Here is a 19228-nt window from a genome sequence, read left to right as displayed (position 1 = left end):
AGAGTAAAATTTTGTTATCTGTTATTAACTTTGTTTGGTATTTACCAAAGGTTCGGAAAGACACAAAAATGTTTTCATAAGATGATGCCCAACCTCATTTGGGGGCAAGACCTGATCTGAATTGACAGGGAAGTACTTATAGCTTTTATTTATTCTACTCAGTGTGAATACTCATACGTTCCCCTGAAGAAATATTAACGGGCTTGCTCTTGAGGTACTTTCCCAGACCCCACTGGAGATTTTGTGTCATACATGGCATTATCCCGGGTTACCTTTCTAAACTCCAAAAAAATCTGAATTCTGAAACACATCTGACCCTAAGGGTTTGTAATAAGGAACTGTTAATCTACACACACCTCACAGGATCGCTACGAGGATCAAATGGGCACATGCGGCCCCACAGAAGTGTTAGCTGCGATGACGGTAACAGATCAGCCTTAGTTATTCCGTCCTTTGCCTACACAAAGACCTGCTTTGACTGTGACCCCTCGGACTCTGAAGGCACTGATGTCACCTAAAGATAAACAAGATAACCCCTCATGCTTTACACCCCCAGATAAAACACAGTGTTGGAGAAGACCAAGAACCACAGGAAATAAAATAGAACTAAAATGAGTATTTTAAATGTAGCTGTATATGAACTCAAAATGAGGGAAACTGTTTCAAATTATTTGTACCTGAAAATTAAATATAGGAAGAAGCATCAGTTAGGGTTTATGCAAATTTACCTGTAACACTGCCAGGCTTCAGCAAGCCAAAGTTTAATAAATTATGCTGCAGTTGCTAGATAAAAAAAAATAATAAATTTGAAGGTGGCTATTATTTCACTGTCAGTAGGGCATGTACTTAATTACTAGAATGTTAATGTCAATCTGCTTTTCCCGAATTGGACCCCAGCAAAATTCCAACTCTGGATGACATCAACCTCTTCCTTAAACCATCTTGGGTAATCTACTTTGGCGAGCAAATACCAAACAGAAGCAGCCAGGTTGTGTTACATTGCTGTAAATGTCTCCTTGTGGATGCTTTAAAAGTGATAATAGAAATTCTTTCAAACTTCCTTTCCAATTCTCAAAGTGGTATATTTTGAGGTTTTAGCCTTCACACGTCGTAGTTTTACCAAAGGGAAATAATTAACAGTCTTTGACAGCAAGGATTCAACCTCCTTCGAGGTTTAATTTTATTCATGTGGTGATCACAATACAGAAGAGGTAGTGTTTCTATTGACTTTTTATGAAGACTTCTGGAAAATCCAGTTTCATAAACTGTCATTATTTAAAGAGTTTAACAAATACCCACCTTCAAATTCAGAACTTTCCTTATCTACAAAAATACATAACCTAATGCTAAAAGTCCCCAGGGACTGACGGAGCAGATAATCATTTACCAGTCAAGCGGTTTATGCAAATCCTAGTGGTTTTCTAGAAGGAAGCGATGCTTTTTCAGTTGCCATTCACATATGTTTGTGTTTTTTATCATGAAGTATTTTTCTAAATAAAAAAAAAAGAAGAGAGAGAGAGACACTTGCCCATAACAAGGTTCTTTGTTTTGGTTTGGTTTTTAAGTTTTAAGGCTTACAGCAGCACCCGGCTAGCTCCATCAGTAGAGCATGAGACTCTTAAGGCTTAGAGCCCCACATAAAATACCCAGAACATGTTATGATGATAAGTGTATGTATAGAAAATATTGGCCAGTAAATCCCACACAACACTTTGAATATCACAGTTTCTAGGAGGGGACACAGGGAGGGAGTGTCTTCCTCTGCCTGGACTACTAAATTTCACAGAAAGACCACAGGCTTGGTTCTCTTCCTCTCCAGTCACTGAGAGGTGGAGAGAAAAATCACATAATCTTCCTGGGGTCCTGTTTTCTACTACCAAATAATGAAACTAACAATCACTCAAGCCAGTTGGTGTTCTGTGCTCTCTGAAAGGACGTTTTTATGAAATATTGCATGTGGAACTATCACCACTGGTTTAGCACATCTTGGCTGTTTATCTTCAGATCTCTGCCTAACACAACCTACCTAAACACAATACAGTTTCAGAGGCAAAGAGTGGTTAAGTCTTTGGAAACAAGGCGCCATGAGGTAGTCTCCTCCTAATGTGTTTAACCTGCTTTTTAACAGCACAGAGAGTTGTGTGTTGGCAAAAAAAGGGGTTGTCTTTTTTAAGCTGTGAGGTTTACTGCTGATATTCTAAAATAATAAATAATAACACATTTTTAAAGAGTTGTGCAGAGGCTGTCAAAATCCACTTTCTCAAACTTTCATAGTTCTGCTCAACAAGAATCTCCTGCTATGCTGGCTGGTAAGATGGAATATTATCAAAAGAATTCACCTTGCCTACGGAAATGAAGCCATCGATCTTGGTATCTCACAGGTTGGGTCTTCGTTTATATTTTGGAAAATGGGCAAATTTCTAAAATACCAAATTATACGTCAAGTATACAGATTTATATATGTGATAGAAGACACCTGGTTTCCTCTCCCTTGACTGAACTACACCTATTTGCATCCTCTAATATTTTTCGTGTCTTTTAGATCATATTAAAGAGAGAGAAAGAAATCCAATGACTGGAAGTGTCACAGATTCTCAGGGTTGACAGAAACCTGAAGGTCATTGGTCATCTAGTCCAGTGATAAAGAATAAATGAATAAATCTGGGAAGGAAACTTTAGGTAGGGTTTTTACCAAGTAATGACTATTGATGAGGAGCAGTATTGTGGTTCTCATATCGAAAGTAGTAAATGACATGCTTCTCATTATGAATTTTAAGGCATCCATGAAGTCAGCAGGAAATTAAGGGGAAGGCAGCAATCCCACCCAGATGGGTATACCTAGACCTCCAACTACACTTTGTACCCCAATAACATACAAAACACCTTGAGGTGAAGCAAGGCAAAGCATGTGTGTTATGCACGTGTATGTGTGCACAGTAACTCCTCTACTGTGTTTTATCAGGGTAAGATAAAAAACAATTCTAGCATCAAAGAGTATGCTGCACTTCAAGTTCTGTTTCTCCTAACAAACCTTTCCTAACACTTGAAGTTACAGAATTCTTCATTATCACCAAAATGTTGAGAGCATATAGACCTCTATATAAAGACTTCCCCAGGATGCCTGAGTGGCTCAGTTGGTTAAGTGTCCAACTCTTGACTTTGGCTCAGGTCATGATCTCAGGGTTGTGAGACTGAGCCCTGCATCGGGCTCCGTGATGGGCATGAAGCCTGCTTAGGATTCTCTCTCTCCTATTCCCTCCACCCCTCCACACCCCCTTTCTTCCCCAGCTCTCTCTCCCTCCCTCTCTAGGAAAAAAAAAAACACTTCCTTTAGGTATACTTCTGCAGTGAATTTTAAAGGACGTATTTGGGAGTTGGGAAAAGCTTGGGGATTACTACTGACTTCAAAGCTTCAGAAAGAAGAAGCAGTCATCCATGCAAAGGTCTTAGTATAGAAGCCATCCATGTCTCTGCTATATTTTTTTTGGTTGACAAAAATCTCACCATGAGGAAAAGAGAAAAAGAAGACACCCATATTAAAAACTGCATCTAATAAAAAATGTGGGCTAAGTACCTGCTTACCATAAACACAGATACCACAAAAGCTGCCTGAACAGAAACAGATCTAGTTCCTCTCCTAAAGATGATTATAATCTACACATTCTATACAAGACTCCATTTTTGGAACAAGAATGGCTCTGATGACTCATATGGTTATTATTTTTAAATTAGAGCAATATGGAATGGAGTGGAAGTATTTTTAAATGAAGGCTGTAACAGGAGTAAGAACAATAAAAACATATCAACTCAAAATAGTGAATTTTATAAAAGAAGTACAAAAAAATATAAACAATCTTTAGGACATAGGACTAGGCCAAGAGTTCTTAGACTTGACACCAAAAGCATGATCTAGAAGAAAAAGTGATAAACCACATCAAAATTCAAAACTTTGTTCTGTGAAAGATCTTACTAAGATGAAAAGACAAATCACAGGCTGGGAGAAAATGTTTATAAATTACACATACAACACAGAACCAGCACATAAAACATATAAAAAAAAACTCTTAAAACCCACTATTAAAGAAAAATCCAATTTAAAAAAAAAAAAAAAAACTAAAGGCATGCACAGACATTTCACCAAAGACGATATATAAATGACATATAATCTCATAAAAAGATATTTACTATCATTAGCCATTAAAGAAATATAACTTAGGGATGCCTGGGTGGCTCAGTGGTTGAGTGTCTGCCTTCCGCTCAGAGTGTGATCCTGGAGTCCTGGGATCAAGCCCCACATCAGGCTCCCTGCATGGAGCCTACTTCTCCCTCTGCCTGTGTCTCTGCCTCTCTCTGTGTGTCTCTCATGAATAAATAAAACCTTAAAAAAAAAAAAAAAGAAAGAAATCTAAATTAAAACCACAATGAGCTATCACTACATACTCCTCGGAATGGGTGAGAAGAATCATCAGAAAAATTGTGAGAACACAAAATGCTGGCAAGGAGGCAGAACTGGCTAACTCATTCACTGCTATGATTCAGTCACTCTGGACAATGGTTGGCATTTCTTTCCAAAACTGAAAACGGACTTACCATACAAACTAACAATTGCACTCTTGGGTGCAATCCCAGAGAAATAAAGTCTTATTCCCATGCAAGCACTTGTATGTGAATGTTCATAGCAGCTTTATTCATTAACAGCCAAAAAGGGGACAACTACTCAAAAGTCCTTTAATAGGTGAATAGTAAAGCAAACCATGGTACATTCATACCATGGAATACTATTCAGCAATAAAAAGGAACAAACTATCAATTTATGCAACAGTTTGGATGAATCTCAAAGAAATTGTGCTTAGTGAAGAAAGCCAATCACAAAAGGCTACACTGCATGATTCCACTTATGTAACATTCATGAAACAACATAATTATGGAGCTGGAGAACAGACTACTTGGGAATTGGGCTGGAGAAGGGGATGGATGCGAATATAAATAGGGTAGCATGAGTCCTGTAGCCGTGGTGCAGCTGAGTATCTTGACTATGGCGGTGGTTATACAAGGCTACACATGTGATACAGTTGAACTACACACACACACACACACACACACACATAAAATTAGTGTATATATAACTGGTAAAATCTGAATATATTCTATGGATTGCACCAATATCAGTTTCCAGATTTTTATATTATACTACAGATATACAAGATGCTAACACTGCAAAAAGCTGAAACAAGGCGTGCATAAAATCTCTGTACATTTTTTTTGCAACATTATGTGAATTTATACTGTGATCTGTAATTATTTCAGAGTTAAAAGTTTGGAAGGAGGGGAAGAAGGGCAGAAAAAAAAAAAGGCTAAGCCAATTAAGGCAAAAAAAAAAGATTAAGGAAAAGAAAATCATCACTAAAAGTTTACCAAGAATGTTCGAACTCGTGTATGTTGATTGTTTTCCCCCTGTAGAAAGCTCTGGGGGGATGGGAATAACACTAATCTATAAAATTACATGTTTAAGCAGAAACTTTCCTCTTGAAAAATTTGCTTCCCTTTCCTGCTCATCCATCCAAGCTACTGTAATGAGGTTTCTTGAGGCTATCATTCATTAAGCCTTGCTGTTCATCAGCAGATTGTATAAAATCAATTTTATTTACCCAAAATATACTCTTCCTTCAAGCTGTTTAAGTCAATCCAGAAATGTCTGCATTGACTCACTGAGGCAGGTCAACTGAGTATTGGACTATTTTCAATTACACAGTTATCAATTCCATTAAACAAGGAAAAATGCAGTTATCTATTCAAACTTCCTCTACCCTAAAAACAAAAACAAAAAAACTTCCTCTCCTCACTCACTCCCTATTGTTTTGTTAAAAAGCAGATTATCAGTGGACATGGAATGTGAAGGATATACCATAAGACAAATTTCAGAAAATCTACTGTTTTGGATATCAGAAAGACTTCTTTTTCACTACCACTTTTGTTTATTCCCTTTCTTAAAAAAAGATCAAGTTATGGTTAATCACCAAGTAAATACCCTACCTTCATCCCCTAATAAAGCTCCTACATGTACATGAGCTCTAGACTAGCACATTTATCAAGAAAAATGTCCACTACACGTATTTCAACCACATTCAAAACTGATCTCCTATCTTCAGAAATGTAATCAATGACATCGGTGAGTTATGAATGATAACAGTAAATCTTTCACTGAACACTTTTTTCAAGGACCCTGGTAAAGCTGCAAATCCAGCAGAGGCAGTACAGGGTCTGAGTCAAGTTTATAGCTCTATAATCATGCAATAATATTCAATCATTTCAACTGAGCTAAAACTGTAATCCCACTTTCACGTGGGATGCAATGTCCCATTAATGCTTATGCTTTCTCTACTGCATAACAATTGTAACACGAAAGGCATCCACTCTTAATTAAAGTTATCCCTTCTCTCCAGCTTCCTGAGCCTGTCACAGCACTTTTACAATACCAGAAAGCTTGCTTTAAAGCAAAAGCCACACAGCTAGTTAGGAGCAGGTGTAGACAAACCCAACTAAATCAACTCTGCTTGCAGAAATTCATTTCTAAGTGTTCCAAATGCCAGACCTTGCTAATAAAATCGACCTTTTCATTTGACATTCTCTTAAAAGAAGATTTTAGAGATGCATTTCCCAACTATTTTTTATTCTAAATTCCCATGACTGTAGAATAAGTGTGCCTCAGTACTTTCCCAGCTCCCAACTAATCTCAGCATTTTACTCACAATTTTGCCTCAGTGAACACAACATAACACACATCAACAAGGCTTCTACATCCAAAGATAGTAACTAAGAAACACAAAATCACTCCTTCTCTAAAAATAAAATTTTTTGAAGTGAATTTTTTCTAGTACAACACCTCTGAAATTTTTCTCCGCTTTATTTTACAGCGAAGAGTCCACCTTAAATCACAGAACAATGAAACACAGGAAAAATACCAGTCATTCCAGTCAGGAGGCCATATTTAATTAATAGCCCTAAATAAAAAGTGACAAGTCACTTGTCATGTTCTTGACAATCCATCATGCTAACTGTAGATTGCTTCCTCCTGTATATTTCCTTTTCCTTCCTCTTTTCTCTTCTTTGCCAGTTTCAGTTGTGGCTCCTAGTATGGGATTTACTCAACAACAAGTCAAGTATCTCCTTTTCCTATGCTATTTATATTAATTTCCTTAAAAATCAGCCACTTATTTCAAAAGTAAATATTGTCTATTCTGATCAGGGCGCTACAAAAAGTTGTTCCTGACCTTATCCCTAACACTTATTAATTCATTGCGCAACAGCGTAATTTGTTTCTCCATTTATAAAACGGGGATGGAAATGCTTGAGGGGCTCTCTGCACTTCTCGAAAAACAGTTATGGATTCACACAAGAGTGCTTCTCCCCTGCCTTTCAACCCACCCTGTATACACCCCTGCAGCTGTGTTACTCTTGTCACGTGGGTTAACTTTTCTGACCTTAAGTTGTTTGAATGTAAAGCTAAAGGGACTGGATTTGAAGCTGTCTTCCATCGCTGGCATTCTGTTTTTCTCCAATTATGCTTCCTAATTGTTCAATTACTATGTCAGAACAGCCTGTTACTTTTATCTCCCTGCTGTGAAATAAAAATTATTTTCTTCTGTAATTGCACTGACTTGCATTCTTTAATTAGCCACTGTTTTTTGGATGTAAGGTGAGAGAAATCAATATATTTCAGAAGTTTGAATTTGATTCTGCCTCAAAGTGTAAGAATGGGCTGAGTAAGCCTTCAGAAACGATAAATACCCACCATTTGCTTCGATGTGGATGGAACTGGAGGGTATTATGCTGAGTGAAGTAAGTCAATCGAAGAAGGACAATCATTATAGGGTCTCACTCACACGGGGAATATAAAAAATAGCGAAAGGGAGGAAATAGAGGAAAGGAGAGAAAATGAGTGGGAAAAATCAGAGAGGGTGACAAAGCATGAGAGTCTCCTAACTCTGGGAAACAGGAGGTAGAGGAAGGGGAGGTGGGCAGGCCCTGAGGGGGGCACTTGACGGATGAGCCCTGGGGGTCATGTTGGCAAATCGAACGCCAATAAAAAAATATACAAAAAAGAAAAAAAAAGAATGGGCGGAGTAACCTATAATTATGATTTGATAATTATGATAATGATAATTATGATTTCTTGGTGAACTTGTAAGACTTTTTAAGGGTGAGGGTAAGCGGATGCCTGGGTGGCTCAGCAGTCGCACGTCTACCTTTGGGTCAGGGCGTGATCCCAGGGTCCCAGGATAGAGTCCCACATCGGGCTTCCTGCAGGGAGCCTACTTCTCCCTCTGCCTGTGTCTCTGCCTCTCTCTGTCTTTCATGAATAAATAAATAAAATCTTAAAAAAAAAAAAAATAAGGGTGACGGTAAGAAGAATGTAAGGTTGCTTTGTCCAATACCATGTATGTTCCTTAAAGGCAAACTTGTGTCTGTGATGATTTTTCTAATTCTCCACATGCCTCTATACATAGTAGATGATCAGTAAATACTGTTTATTATTTCACATTTAGTTTCTATGCTGAGCACTTTAGTAGACTGGGATCTTGCTGCAAGCTCAATGCCCTCCTAATGGTGTGGCAAAAGCTGAGGGTTTTAAAACCCATATCCAAATGTGTGGTTAATTTCCAGCTGCTTCAAGAAACAACTAACCCATTCAGCAACTACTTGTTTGTTTTTTGATGTTAGTAAAATACAAAGGTGAAAATACTTGCCTAAACCTACCCATGGTTTCTCTGCTATATTTCTTATGTGTATTTAATGTGGAGATAACCAATGTGTCAACTTCATGAGAGCTGTCATTTCATGATGCTGGAATTTCAAGTACTATAATCATTATATGACACCATAAACAGGTCAGGGAAATAATCCAATACTCTTTTGCAGACAAAGAAAAAAAAAACATCATGGAAGTTACCAGAAGAGATGATGATGCTTTTTTGAAGGATGGACCAACACTTCAAATGATGAAAACCAAACAACTGAGCTACTCATCGGTTTTTAAAAAGTCAGCTCTAAAAATATATCCTAAAATTTTGCTAGGAATTAAAAGTCACTTGTAGATACATATTTACAGCATCATCATCATCAGACAAGATTTACTGAGTATACTCTTCTTTTTTTTTTTTAATTTTTTTTAAGATTTTTATTTTATTTATTTATTCATAGAGTCAGAGAGAGAGATGCAGAGACACAGGCAGAGACACAGGCAGAGGGAGAAGCAGGCATCATACAGAGAGCCTGATGTGGGATTCGATCCAGGGTCTCCAGGATCACGCCCTGGGCTGCAGGCGGCGCTAAACCGCTGCGCCACCGGGGCTGCCCCTGAGTATACTCTTCTATACCATGCACTTTATACTCATTAATTCTTACAATAGGGCAGGTATCATCTCTGTTTTAGAGATAAGGAAACCGAAGCTCAGAAGGATCATTTAGCAAGCAAGTGGCAGACCTGAGACTCAAATTCAGACCTGTCTACCTTTGATCATGTATTCTATCACCTAAGCCACATGGAAACTGATTAAATGACCAACAATGGTAGATGGCCAGATAAATTAATTATATATACTTAATGGAATTTTAGGAAGTTATCAAAAATGATAAAGGTGGAAGTAAAATATACATTTCATAGCATATATGAAATGTTATATTAAAAAGATAAAAAAAATTTAATTCATTCTCATTATAACCAGGTAAAATATGTATATATTTGGATAAAACTGTAATAGAGCACAAATCAATAAAAAAAATTCTATGATTAGGTGATGGGCTAATGAGTGGTATATATTTTTCCTGATGTAACTGTTTTGTTTTGTTTTGTTTTTTAAGATTTTATTTATTTATTCATGAGAGACACAGAAAGAGGCAGAGACACAAGCAGAGGGAGAAGCAGGCTCCATGGAGGTTGCCCGATGCAGGACTCGATCCTGGGACCCCAGGATCACACCCTGAGCCAAAAGCAGGTGCTAAACCACTGAGCAACCCTGGGATTCCTGATGTAACTGTCTTTAATGAATTGTTTTAAAATTAAATCAGCTACAGTAATCAAAACAGTATGCTATTAATGAAAGAATAGACAAACATATCAACAGAACACAACGGAGAGCACTGAAATAGATCCATATAAATACAATCAACTGATCTTTAACAAAGGAGCAAAGGCAATACAGTATAGCATAGTCTTTTCCACAAAGATTCTGGAACAACCGGATTTCTTCAGGTAAGAAATGAATCTAGCCACAGATTTTATACCCCTCGTGAGAATTAACTCAAATGGACCACAGACCTAAACAAAAAAATGCAAAACTAAAAAGTTCATAGTTCATGGGTATGGCAACATGGATACAATACCAAAGGCACAATCCACAAAAGAAATAATTGGTAAGATGGGCCTATTAAAATTAAAAACTTCTGCTCTGCAAAGACACTGACAAGGGAATAAAAAGAAAAGCCACAGACTGGGAGAGAATATTTGCCAGAGACACATCTGATAAAGGACTGTTATCCAAAATATGCAAAGAACTTCTAAAATTCAACAATAAGAAAACAAACAACCTGATTAAAAAATGAGCTAAAGACTACACAGACACTTGATCAAAGATGATAGACAGATGACCAAAAAAGAAAAGCACATGAAGAGATGCTCCACATCATATGTCATCAGGGAAATAGAAATAGAAAATAAGACAAGGAGACAGCATGCTACCCAGCTGTTAGAATGACCAGAATCCAGAACATGGACACCACCAAATGCTGGCGAGGATACGCAGCAACAGGAACTCTCATTCGTTGCTACGGGCACCGAGCACTTTACAGACATTATCTGACTTAATCTTTTTGCAACAATCTTTTGAGGTGACTACTTCTAGCATCCCCACTTCAGAGACAGAGAAACAGAGGCTTAGAGTTTAGGATGACTCCACTGGCAAACGGCAGAGCTGGCGAAGAAAACCAGGTCAGTTTGACTCCAAAGCCCGTTTTCTTAATCATTCTGCTGAACAATATTACACAGCAGCTCCCGATACAAAGTTGGTAGGAGGCCTCCAATAATTACAATGACTTCTGAGCTCTGCATTAAAGAAAATGAGACTGTTGAAGAACAATTCAAGATCAAAATGACTGGCACTTGTGTTAGTGGTATCTGCCTTAGGAAAAGTAATGTTTCATTTGATTTGAACAGTATTATTTAAGTCACAGGAATTATATTCATTTTCTTCTACATTTTTTCTAAAATGTTTTTAATAAAGATAAGAATCAGGTGTTTCAGCCAGATGGTTCTTGTGGGGCTTGGTGTTTTGTTTTGTTTTGTTTTGTCTTTACAAATAGTGGATTGTATTTCTATTGTTCACCAGTTAGGAAATAGTTAAATCTTGAGAGTATACCCAGGTGGATATCTCCCTCAACCATCTAAAGAAAAAAAAAAAAAAAAACGGTCACAGTCGGTTACTCCCGTTAGATCAGTGTTCACTGCAACATCTGTAGGCACATATACACGCTCTCTTTACTGTGCGCCTTCTGCCTGCCACGGTCAGAGTGGGCAGTCAGTGAACCTTACCCAAGTGCTGACATTTACTACCTGGTTTAGCGGCAAAGATTCAGAGAGGGGTGAGCATCCCCTCTGGCCTTCAGGTAGGTCCAATACCTTCGTTTCTACCAAAGCTAAAAGATGGGCACCCACGTTTGTCAACGTTAAGGGAAGGATGATGCCCCACTTCAGGAGCATGTTAGTTACAGATGGATTGGGTGTCCAGATGGGGAAGGGATGCCGTAAAATTTGGAAACTATGGAGCTTTCTGGTATCAGGCTGCTGCAAGGATTTAATTCCTGTGGCATCAGAGCCCATGTGTTAATCTCAGTACGTAAATACTTCTCTGGCATTAAGTGTCAGGAAAAAGACCTAATCCTAGCTTCGGTGCCAGCAAAAAAATCAAATAATGTATGCCTCGAACCTGATTAGCTGTGCAAGATAGTGTTAATTCATGCACAAAATGACTGCAGCTACATGAGGTTACCTGCTATTTTGGAGCAATCAGGAAAACATGGGCAACACTGATCAGTAAGATTTAATGCCTCAGAGTACAGTACCTTTCTTTGGAAGGAAGAAAGAGTTAGTTCAGACACAAGAAACTACAAACCCAGACCCCACACCATTAGTCCTTCTTTTGATTCTCAACTATGCCCTAGCTTCACAGTGAATAAATGAAAACCTCCCTGCTGAGGAATGTTAGCATGGGGTTGGGAAAATTGTATAAATTTATTGGTCCTCTATTTCTGTCTGTTAAAAAGAATCTTTAATGTGTTGACTTTGAAACTTCCTTCAGCTGGAGAACAGTGTCTTCTTTTTCAAAAGCTGCCCTTTCTTATCCAGCCTATTTAAAGAAAGTAGATTATTTTAGTTCTAGTATAACCTTCTAAAAACTCTTAAAAACCAAGATGCAACTAATATAGTCATATTAAAACCATGGAAAATATATAATTATGTACGGCCAGTGAAAACATTTCATAAAGCAAATTTCAAAAACTAAAAATACATATGGCAAAATAATGTAAAGATGCTTTCAATGTTCCTGTTTATTCTTTAAATTCTAAGTCACCTGGTCATGGTTTAAAATGGGTATTCTAAAAATTAAACGCACAAATCCTTGAACTGTGTTACAAGAGGAGAGAAAATTCATCCTAACAGTAATAAAACTCACGACTGTTTTTAGGGCCCTGAAATCATGAGGTGTACTGAGAGCGGGGCATCCAAGGGAGAACAGGTCAGGAATCTTCAGGGACCCAAAAACTAAACTACAAAAAGTGGGTAGTATTCCTTATGTCTTGCCTAAGAAAATGTGTCTGTTAATCTACAGTAATCATGTTTTTCACTCATGAGAAGCGGAATTCCCTAAAATGAACCCAGTGGGCTATAATGAAAACTTTATAAAAAAAAAAAAAAAAAAAAAAAAAAAACCCTCGCTGTTTAAAAGCAAGTGTTCCTGGTGTATGCTCGCTCATCCCTTGAGATCTGGAATCCATTACCCCGGCATGGCTTGCTTTATATCCCAATAACAGTCTTCAGAGGTGTTTAACACGAACAGGTTTGGCTTCAGGGCTCCCTCCACCCAAAAGTGGACAACTCTCTGACAATCATCAACATACCATGCTGAGTGCAACCACTTATGGTTTTTGTTTACTGAATCGAGAGTCAGCAACATTTCCTTTTAATTCTAATGCAGAGCATTTTCTTAGTCCACAAAAGCTTTGTCTTCCGCATACTTGGATAGGCCACGCATAAAGAAAATGCCCGTGTTATTTCATTAGTAGGGCAAGTTGCTGAACCTACAAATACCGGGGCCTGAAGAAGAGGCAGGCTTTCTTTCGTGACTTCAGTAATAATCCTTCTCATTCACCATGTCCTCGTTTGGCTTAATGACTCTCAAGAGGATCATTAAACTAGCACACCTTGAGGACTTTCCCAGCTACACTAAGCAGAGAACATTGAGTTCTCCATCAACTACGTCTGATCTACAAAAGTGCTTCAAAGCCAAAAAGCCCCACCAACATCTCATCAGACTGACCACAGATTCTAAATGGTCCAAGGAAGTTCTGCGGGGAGAATAAAAACATAGGATCAGATGACATTTATTAAATGCTTGTAATGCGCCGAGCAGCACTGTGCTTCGTGACTTAACATGTGTTAACCCACTTATCCTTCAAAACAACCCAACAAACAGGTCCTACTGCTCCTCCCATTTTACAGGAAAGAAAGAACAGAGAGGGAAAAAAAAAATGACTTGCCCAAGATTGTTACACCATCTTGGCAGCTAAGTATCAGAGCCCAGGTTTGGACTCAGACGTCAAAGTCTGCATACTTAATGAAGGGCTAGAGAAAGGGGAACAGAAGAATAAATGAATTATTTCCTGTTATTTAACTCAGGCTCACTACCAGCATCTCCCTTGTATGTGCTTATCCAATTCTCGTCGGTCTAAAAAGTTAATGGTTTTACACCCACTGACCGGATCCCTTCTCACCATCTCCAACGTTACAAACACCACCTGCCGTGACTGGCAGGTACCTGGGCACTAACAATCTTTACTGTTGAGAAGTCCAGGCATGATCATAAAGACGACCAGCATGCCAGGCCCCATTCTATGAGCCTTACTCACTGATTTAATAAATGCTGTATTGATTTTTACCAATCATGACTTACGTCCACCAAGGAGGTGGGTAATCATCTCATCTGCAGATGGGGAAATCCGAGACAGAGAGGGGTGTTAAATGCCGAGTTCATAGAATTAGCAGGTGGGTCTGAATCCAGACTCTGAAGGCCTGAGAGCCACCTGCAGAGACTCTGCTTCGAGCTGTTTTTGGAGCAGGGTAACAATTTCAACAGTCAGGAATCTGTTCTCTTGCGGTGCCTTTGACCTCACTCTGCAAACTGCACGTGCGTTATCAAGGCTCCTGGCCCCTCTCTCTGTCTAAGGTGACCTCACTCTGCAAACTGCACGTGCGTTATCAAGGCTCCTGGCCCCTCTGTCTAAGGTGACCTCACTCTGCAAACTACACGTGCGTTATCAAGGCTCCTGGCCTCTCTCTCTCTCTCTCTCTAAGGTGAGTGCTAATAATGTAAATAAAAGCCTATCAAGCTTACTCCATCAATGCCTTTTTGAAAATACTGTGACACTAGCAGGAAGCCTCCTGAATGGTCCTGGGGGCCTGCCTTGCGACGGGTGTTAAAGAATCATTTCCAATGTCCCGGGCTGCAAAGAGCTGTGGAGTAGGTCAAGCCACGAACCAGCTTTCCTAAAGAGAGAAGGGGAGGGAGGGAGGGAGGGGGAGGCAAGGGGAAGACGAGAGACCAGAGGAGAAGGGGCGGGGGGAGTCCTCGCGGCTCGCCCTAAGGTCAGGCGAGCAGGGGATCCTTGGCTTCTGTGAAGCGGTCACGGCTTTGGGGACCTCGGGGCCCCCGGTGCACGCTCCCCCAACTCCCCCCCGCCCGGTCCCGGCATCCTAGGGACGCCCGGGGGTGCAGCTGCGTCCAGTCTGCAACGACGCCCCAGCCACGGCGTCCCTCCAGGCTGCCGTTGCCAGGCAACCGCCCCGGGGCCCCCGGCAGCGGGGCTCCCCACCGGCCACCCGTCGGCGAGGCCCCGGAAGCCGCCGGCTCCCCCCGCTGCCGCGGCCCGCCCGAGTCCCGCGTGCGGGGTGCGCGTCAGCCACTCTCACCTCCCGTCCCCTAGTTTCCCGCCTGGGCTCGCATCTCTAATCACTTCGCACTCGGAGCGTCTCTATTCGGGGACGCATCCTAGGAGTCTCCTCTCCTGGGGCAGCGCAAACCCTCGCCGGGAGAACGGATTCCTGGGAAATGTAGTTCTTCCTGCCGGCAAGCGGGCAAGGTGAGGGGGGGGAAGGGACTACAATTCCCAGAAACCCAAGGGAGGATGGTCCAGGTCTAAAACAGGTCCCAGTTGCTTGGATGCCTACTGAGAAGGAAGGTTCTGGGGCTCTTTGCTTACCTGACTGCCTGGGGTTTGCTAATTCAGCTAATTACAAGCTTGTAGAAGAACTTTTTTTTTTTTTTGACTTTTTAAACATGAGATGATCTAAGCATAGTGATTTTTATATGACTAGATACAATAAGTCTTTTTTTTTTTTTTTTTTTTTTTACAATTCTTCCAGATAAAAGATCTACCCAGGATTGGAAAATATGTCATTACAGATGGTAACAGTCAGTAATAACGTGGCCTTAATTCAACCAGGCTTCTCACTGATGAATTTTGATGGACAAGTTTTCTTCTTTGGCCAGAAAGGGTGGCCAAAGAGGTCTTGCCCCACTGGAGTTTTCCACTTTGATGTAAAGCATAACCATCTCAAACTGAAGCCTGCAGTTTTCTCCAAAGATTCCTGCTACCTTCCTCCTCTTCGTTACCCGGCCACTTGCATATTCAGAGGCAGCTTAGAATCTGGAAAGCATGAGTACATCATCCATGGAGGGAAAACACCAAACAATGAGCTTTCAGATAAGATTTATGTCATGTCTGTTGTTGGCAAGAACAACAAAAAGGTGACCTTTCGCTGCACCGAGAAAGACCTGGAAGGAGATGTTCCTGAAGCCAGATATGGTCATTCCATTGACATGGTGTATAGTCAAGGGAGAAGCATGGGAGTTCTCTTTGGAGGACGGTCTTACATTCCTGCTGCCCAAAGAACCACGGAAAAATGGAATAGCGTAGCTGACTGTCTGCCCCATGTCTTCTTGGTGGATTTTGAATTTGGGTGCTCTACATCATACCTACTTCCAGAACTTCAGGATGGGCTATCTTTTCATGTCTCCATTGCCAGAAATGATACCATTTATATCTTAGGAGGACATTCACTTGCCAATAACATCCGCCCTGCCAACCTATACAGAATAAAAGTTGATCTCCCCCTGGGTAGCCCCGCTGTGAGTTGCACAGTTTTGCCAGGAGGGATCTCCGTCTCCAGTGCAATCCTGACTCAAACAAAGAGTGATGAATTTGTTATCGTTGGTGGCTATCAGCTTGAAAATCAAAAGAGGTTGGTCTGCAACACGGTGTCTTTCGAGGGCGATAAGATAGAAATTCATGAGATGGAGACTCCAGATTGGACCCCAGATATTAAGCACAGCAAGATCTGGTTTGGGAGCAGCATGGGAAATGGAACTGTCTTCCTTGGAATACCAGGAGACAATAAACAGGCTACTTCAGAAGCTTTCTATTTCTATATGTTGAAATGTGCTGAAGATGATGCGAATGAAGATCAGAAAACACTCGCAAATAGTCAGACATCAACGGAAGATCCAGGGGACTCCACTCCCTTTGAAGACTCAGAAGAGTTTTGTTTCAGCGCAGAAGCAAATAGTTTTGATGGTGATGATGCATTTGACACCTATAATGAAGACGATGAGGAAGATGAGTCGGAGACAGGCTACTGGATTACATGCTGCCCTACTTGCGATGTGGATGTCAACACTTGGGTACCATTTTATTCAACGGAGCTCAACAAACCTGCCATGATCTACTGCTCTCATGGAGATGGGCACTGGGTCCATGCCCAGTGCATGGATCTAGCAGAACACACGCTCATCCATCTGTCGGAAGGAAGCAACAAGTATTACTGCAATGAGCATGTGAAGATAGCAAGAGCACTGCAAACCCCCAAAAGAGCCCCACCCTTAAAAAAGCCTCCACTGAAATCCCTCCACAAAAAAGGTCCTGGGAAAATTTTGACCCCCGCCAAGAAATCCTTTCTTAGAAGGCTATTTGATTAGTTTCACAAAAGCCTTTCAAATTCAAGTGCATCAATGTTTTAGACCTATTTTAAAGAGTCATGACAATGATGAAAAGTATGTTTCTATTTTGGCTTATTGAAAACATCTATGTGTTCTTTTAGTCTTATCAATTAAGTGCCTGGGGAAAGCGTTCGTAATACAATGCTAAAAAATACTTGAAAATCTCTTGCTCGAAGATATCTTAAATGAGAATTTCTGACCTGAATTTTTTTTTTCGTTCAAGGAATCTTAAATACAGAAGCAGTAATAATAAGATAAGCTTATATCCCCTCTTATGATTTTTGGTAACAAGCTATAACGTAGTAAAGACAAAATCAAACCAATAAAGAAACTAACTCCCAAAGGAATTGAATGAATTATTTTGTACAATACAACAACCTGGTGGTTGGCCAAAAATTGAAACCAAGAACACTTGTATCCCACGCTAGTGCTCTTTATATACCTCTAACTCTAAACTGGCCTCTTGATTATGCCTGTGAACAGAAAAAGTTCCATATCAATTCTGAAACTGTAATTCTCCATTGAGGTGAAAGAAGAGAAAATGAATCTACATCAAGTTTGTTATACTTACCAAGTTACCTGCATAAACTTTCTTCAGAGGATCCCCTCACCATCTGGTGCACAAATGACCAACCAAGGAAAGTCACTTGAACCAATTCTTTGAGAGATTTAATGAAAACTGAAGTCCACTGCTACTTAACATTCTGGGGAAAGAGTATAAGAGAGCACACTAAGAGAGGACCACCAATGAAATCGTAAAAGAATAATAATATTATTTCCCCCAAGTAAAAAAAGTTTAAAGAATTTTCTAAAGTTAATTTTAAAATATTTTAAATGGGGAAAAATAAATTTGTGTGTGTATGAGTCTAGCTGATATGTGGAATTTGCTGCCAATGAAATTTATAAAATCAGTGAGTCTGCTGAAGTCCAATTAAATACTTCCTAGAAAGAAGGTTAAAAAGACTGTTTTGAGCCATTAAGACATCAACTGATAATAGAAATTATCAATATAGAAATAGAAATTATCAATATAGAGATAGATAATTAGAAATTATCTTAGAAAGAAATGTTTTTCCTTTGGGGTATTTTTCTAGCAAAGCATCTCACCTTATCCTAAAAGGCTTAAGCCATAGCTTATTATTCATCAGTTTTCCCTGAGAGTCCACAGTGTGTGAAGTAATATTACCACATTTAGGGAAAACATGACCATATGGGAGATAAACCCCTGGAACACAAGTTCATCTGCACTAGTTCCATGGCTTAGGCGCTAAAAGTAACTTGGATAAATTAAATCATGTTCAGTTTATTTCAGTAATGTTGCGTAACGGATATTCCTTTTGTTTTTGTTTTTTTTATATTCCTTTTGAACTATTTACCATTGTTTTGATTTTTTGTTGTTTTTGTCACCGATGTAAAATTAATAAAACATTAAAATGTTTTCCGTTGATAGTGATTTCTTCCAATTATTGTCCCAATTAGGGACAAAATTTTATTATTTAATTTTCTCAGGATCCCTCTACTTTGATTTCTTTCTCTTTTTTTCCTGTTAATAGGAAGTGACATAAGTTAAAACTGAAATATCCTTCATAGAATTCAAAAGGGTTATTTCTTCAAGAAGTAGCTACATTTCCTTATCTTGACTGGCCTATAGTGACTGAGTGGCTAAAGAATTATTACTGTATTTATTTTGTAGTCAATAGGTTCAGATATGATAATCTAAATGATTTAATTCTGAACTCACTGGGTTCTATAGTTAAACTCAGATCCCACCAGCATAGCTACTTTGGGGGGTATATATGTGTGTTATATGAGTGTGTGTTACAAAAGCAAGTACTTTGGTTTTGCTTACCATATATTTGAGTAAAAATAGGTCTTTTGAAGTCACCTCACCAGGGAGTCCA

General features: G+C 39.5%; 2 protein-coding genes across 8 annotated transcripts in view; one reads left to right on the top strand and one right to left on the bottom strand.

Moving 5' to 3' along the window:
- IFTAP (intraflagellar transport associated protein) overlaps nt 1-15401 on the bottom strand; it is a 63948-nt gene extending 48547 nt beyond the window's left edge. For 2 of the 7 annotated variants that reach the window (XM_072791165.1, XM_072791157.1), the window contains exon 1: nt 15242-15401. The gene's annotated coding sequence lies outside the window, so the exon portion shown is untranslated. Of the gene's footprint in view, nt 1-356; nt 490-1387; nt 1491-13812; nt 13898-14666; nt 14819-15241 lie in introns of those variants that run through there. The other 5 variants (XM_072791160.1, XM_072791158.1, XM_072791162.1 and 2 more) reach the window with 5 other exon arrangements.
- On the top strand, nt 15187-18730 carry RAG2 (recombination activating 2). Its single transcript, XM_072791156.1, has 2 exons — nt 15187-15411; nt 15695-18730. Exon 2 carries the CDS (start codon nt 15723-15725, stop codon nt 17304-17306), a length of 1584 nt encoding a protein of 527 aa, XP_072647257.1. The 5' UTR covers nt 15187-15411; nt 15695-15722; the 3' UTR covers nt 17307-18730.
- Nucleotides 18731-19228: the final 498 nt, after the last annotated feature.

The sequence above is a fragment of the Canis lupus genome, chromosome 21 (genome assembly GCF_048164855.1).
Source record: "Canis lupus baileyi chromosome 21, mCanLup2.hap1, whole genome shotgun sequence".
Classification (NCBI taxonomy): Eukaryota; Metazoa; Chordata; class Mammalia; order Carnivora; family Canidae; genus Canis; species Canis lupus.
Note: the sequence above shows the minus strand (reverse complement) of the source record. Positions and strands in the feature narration are given on the sequence as shown.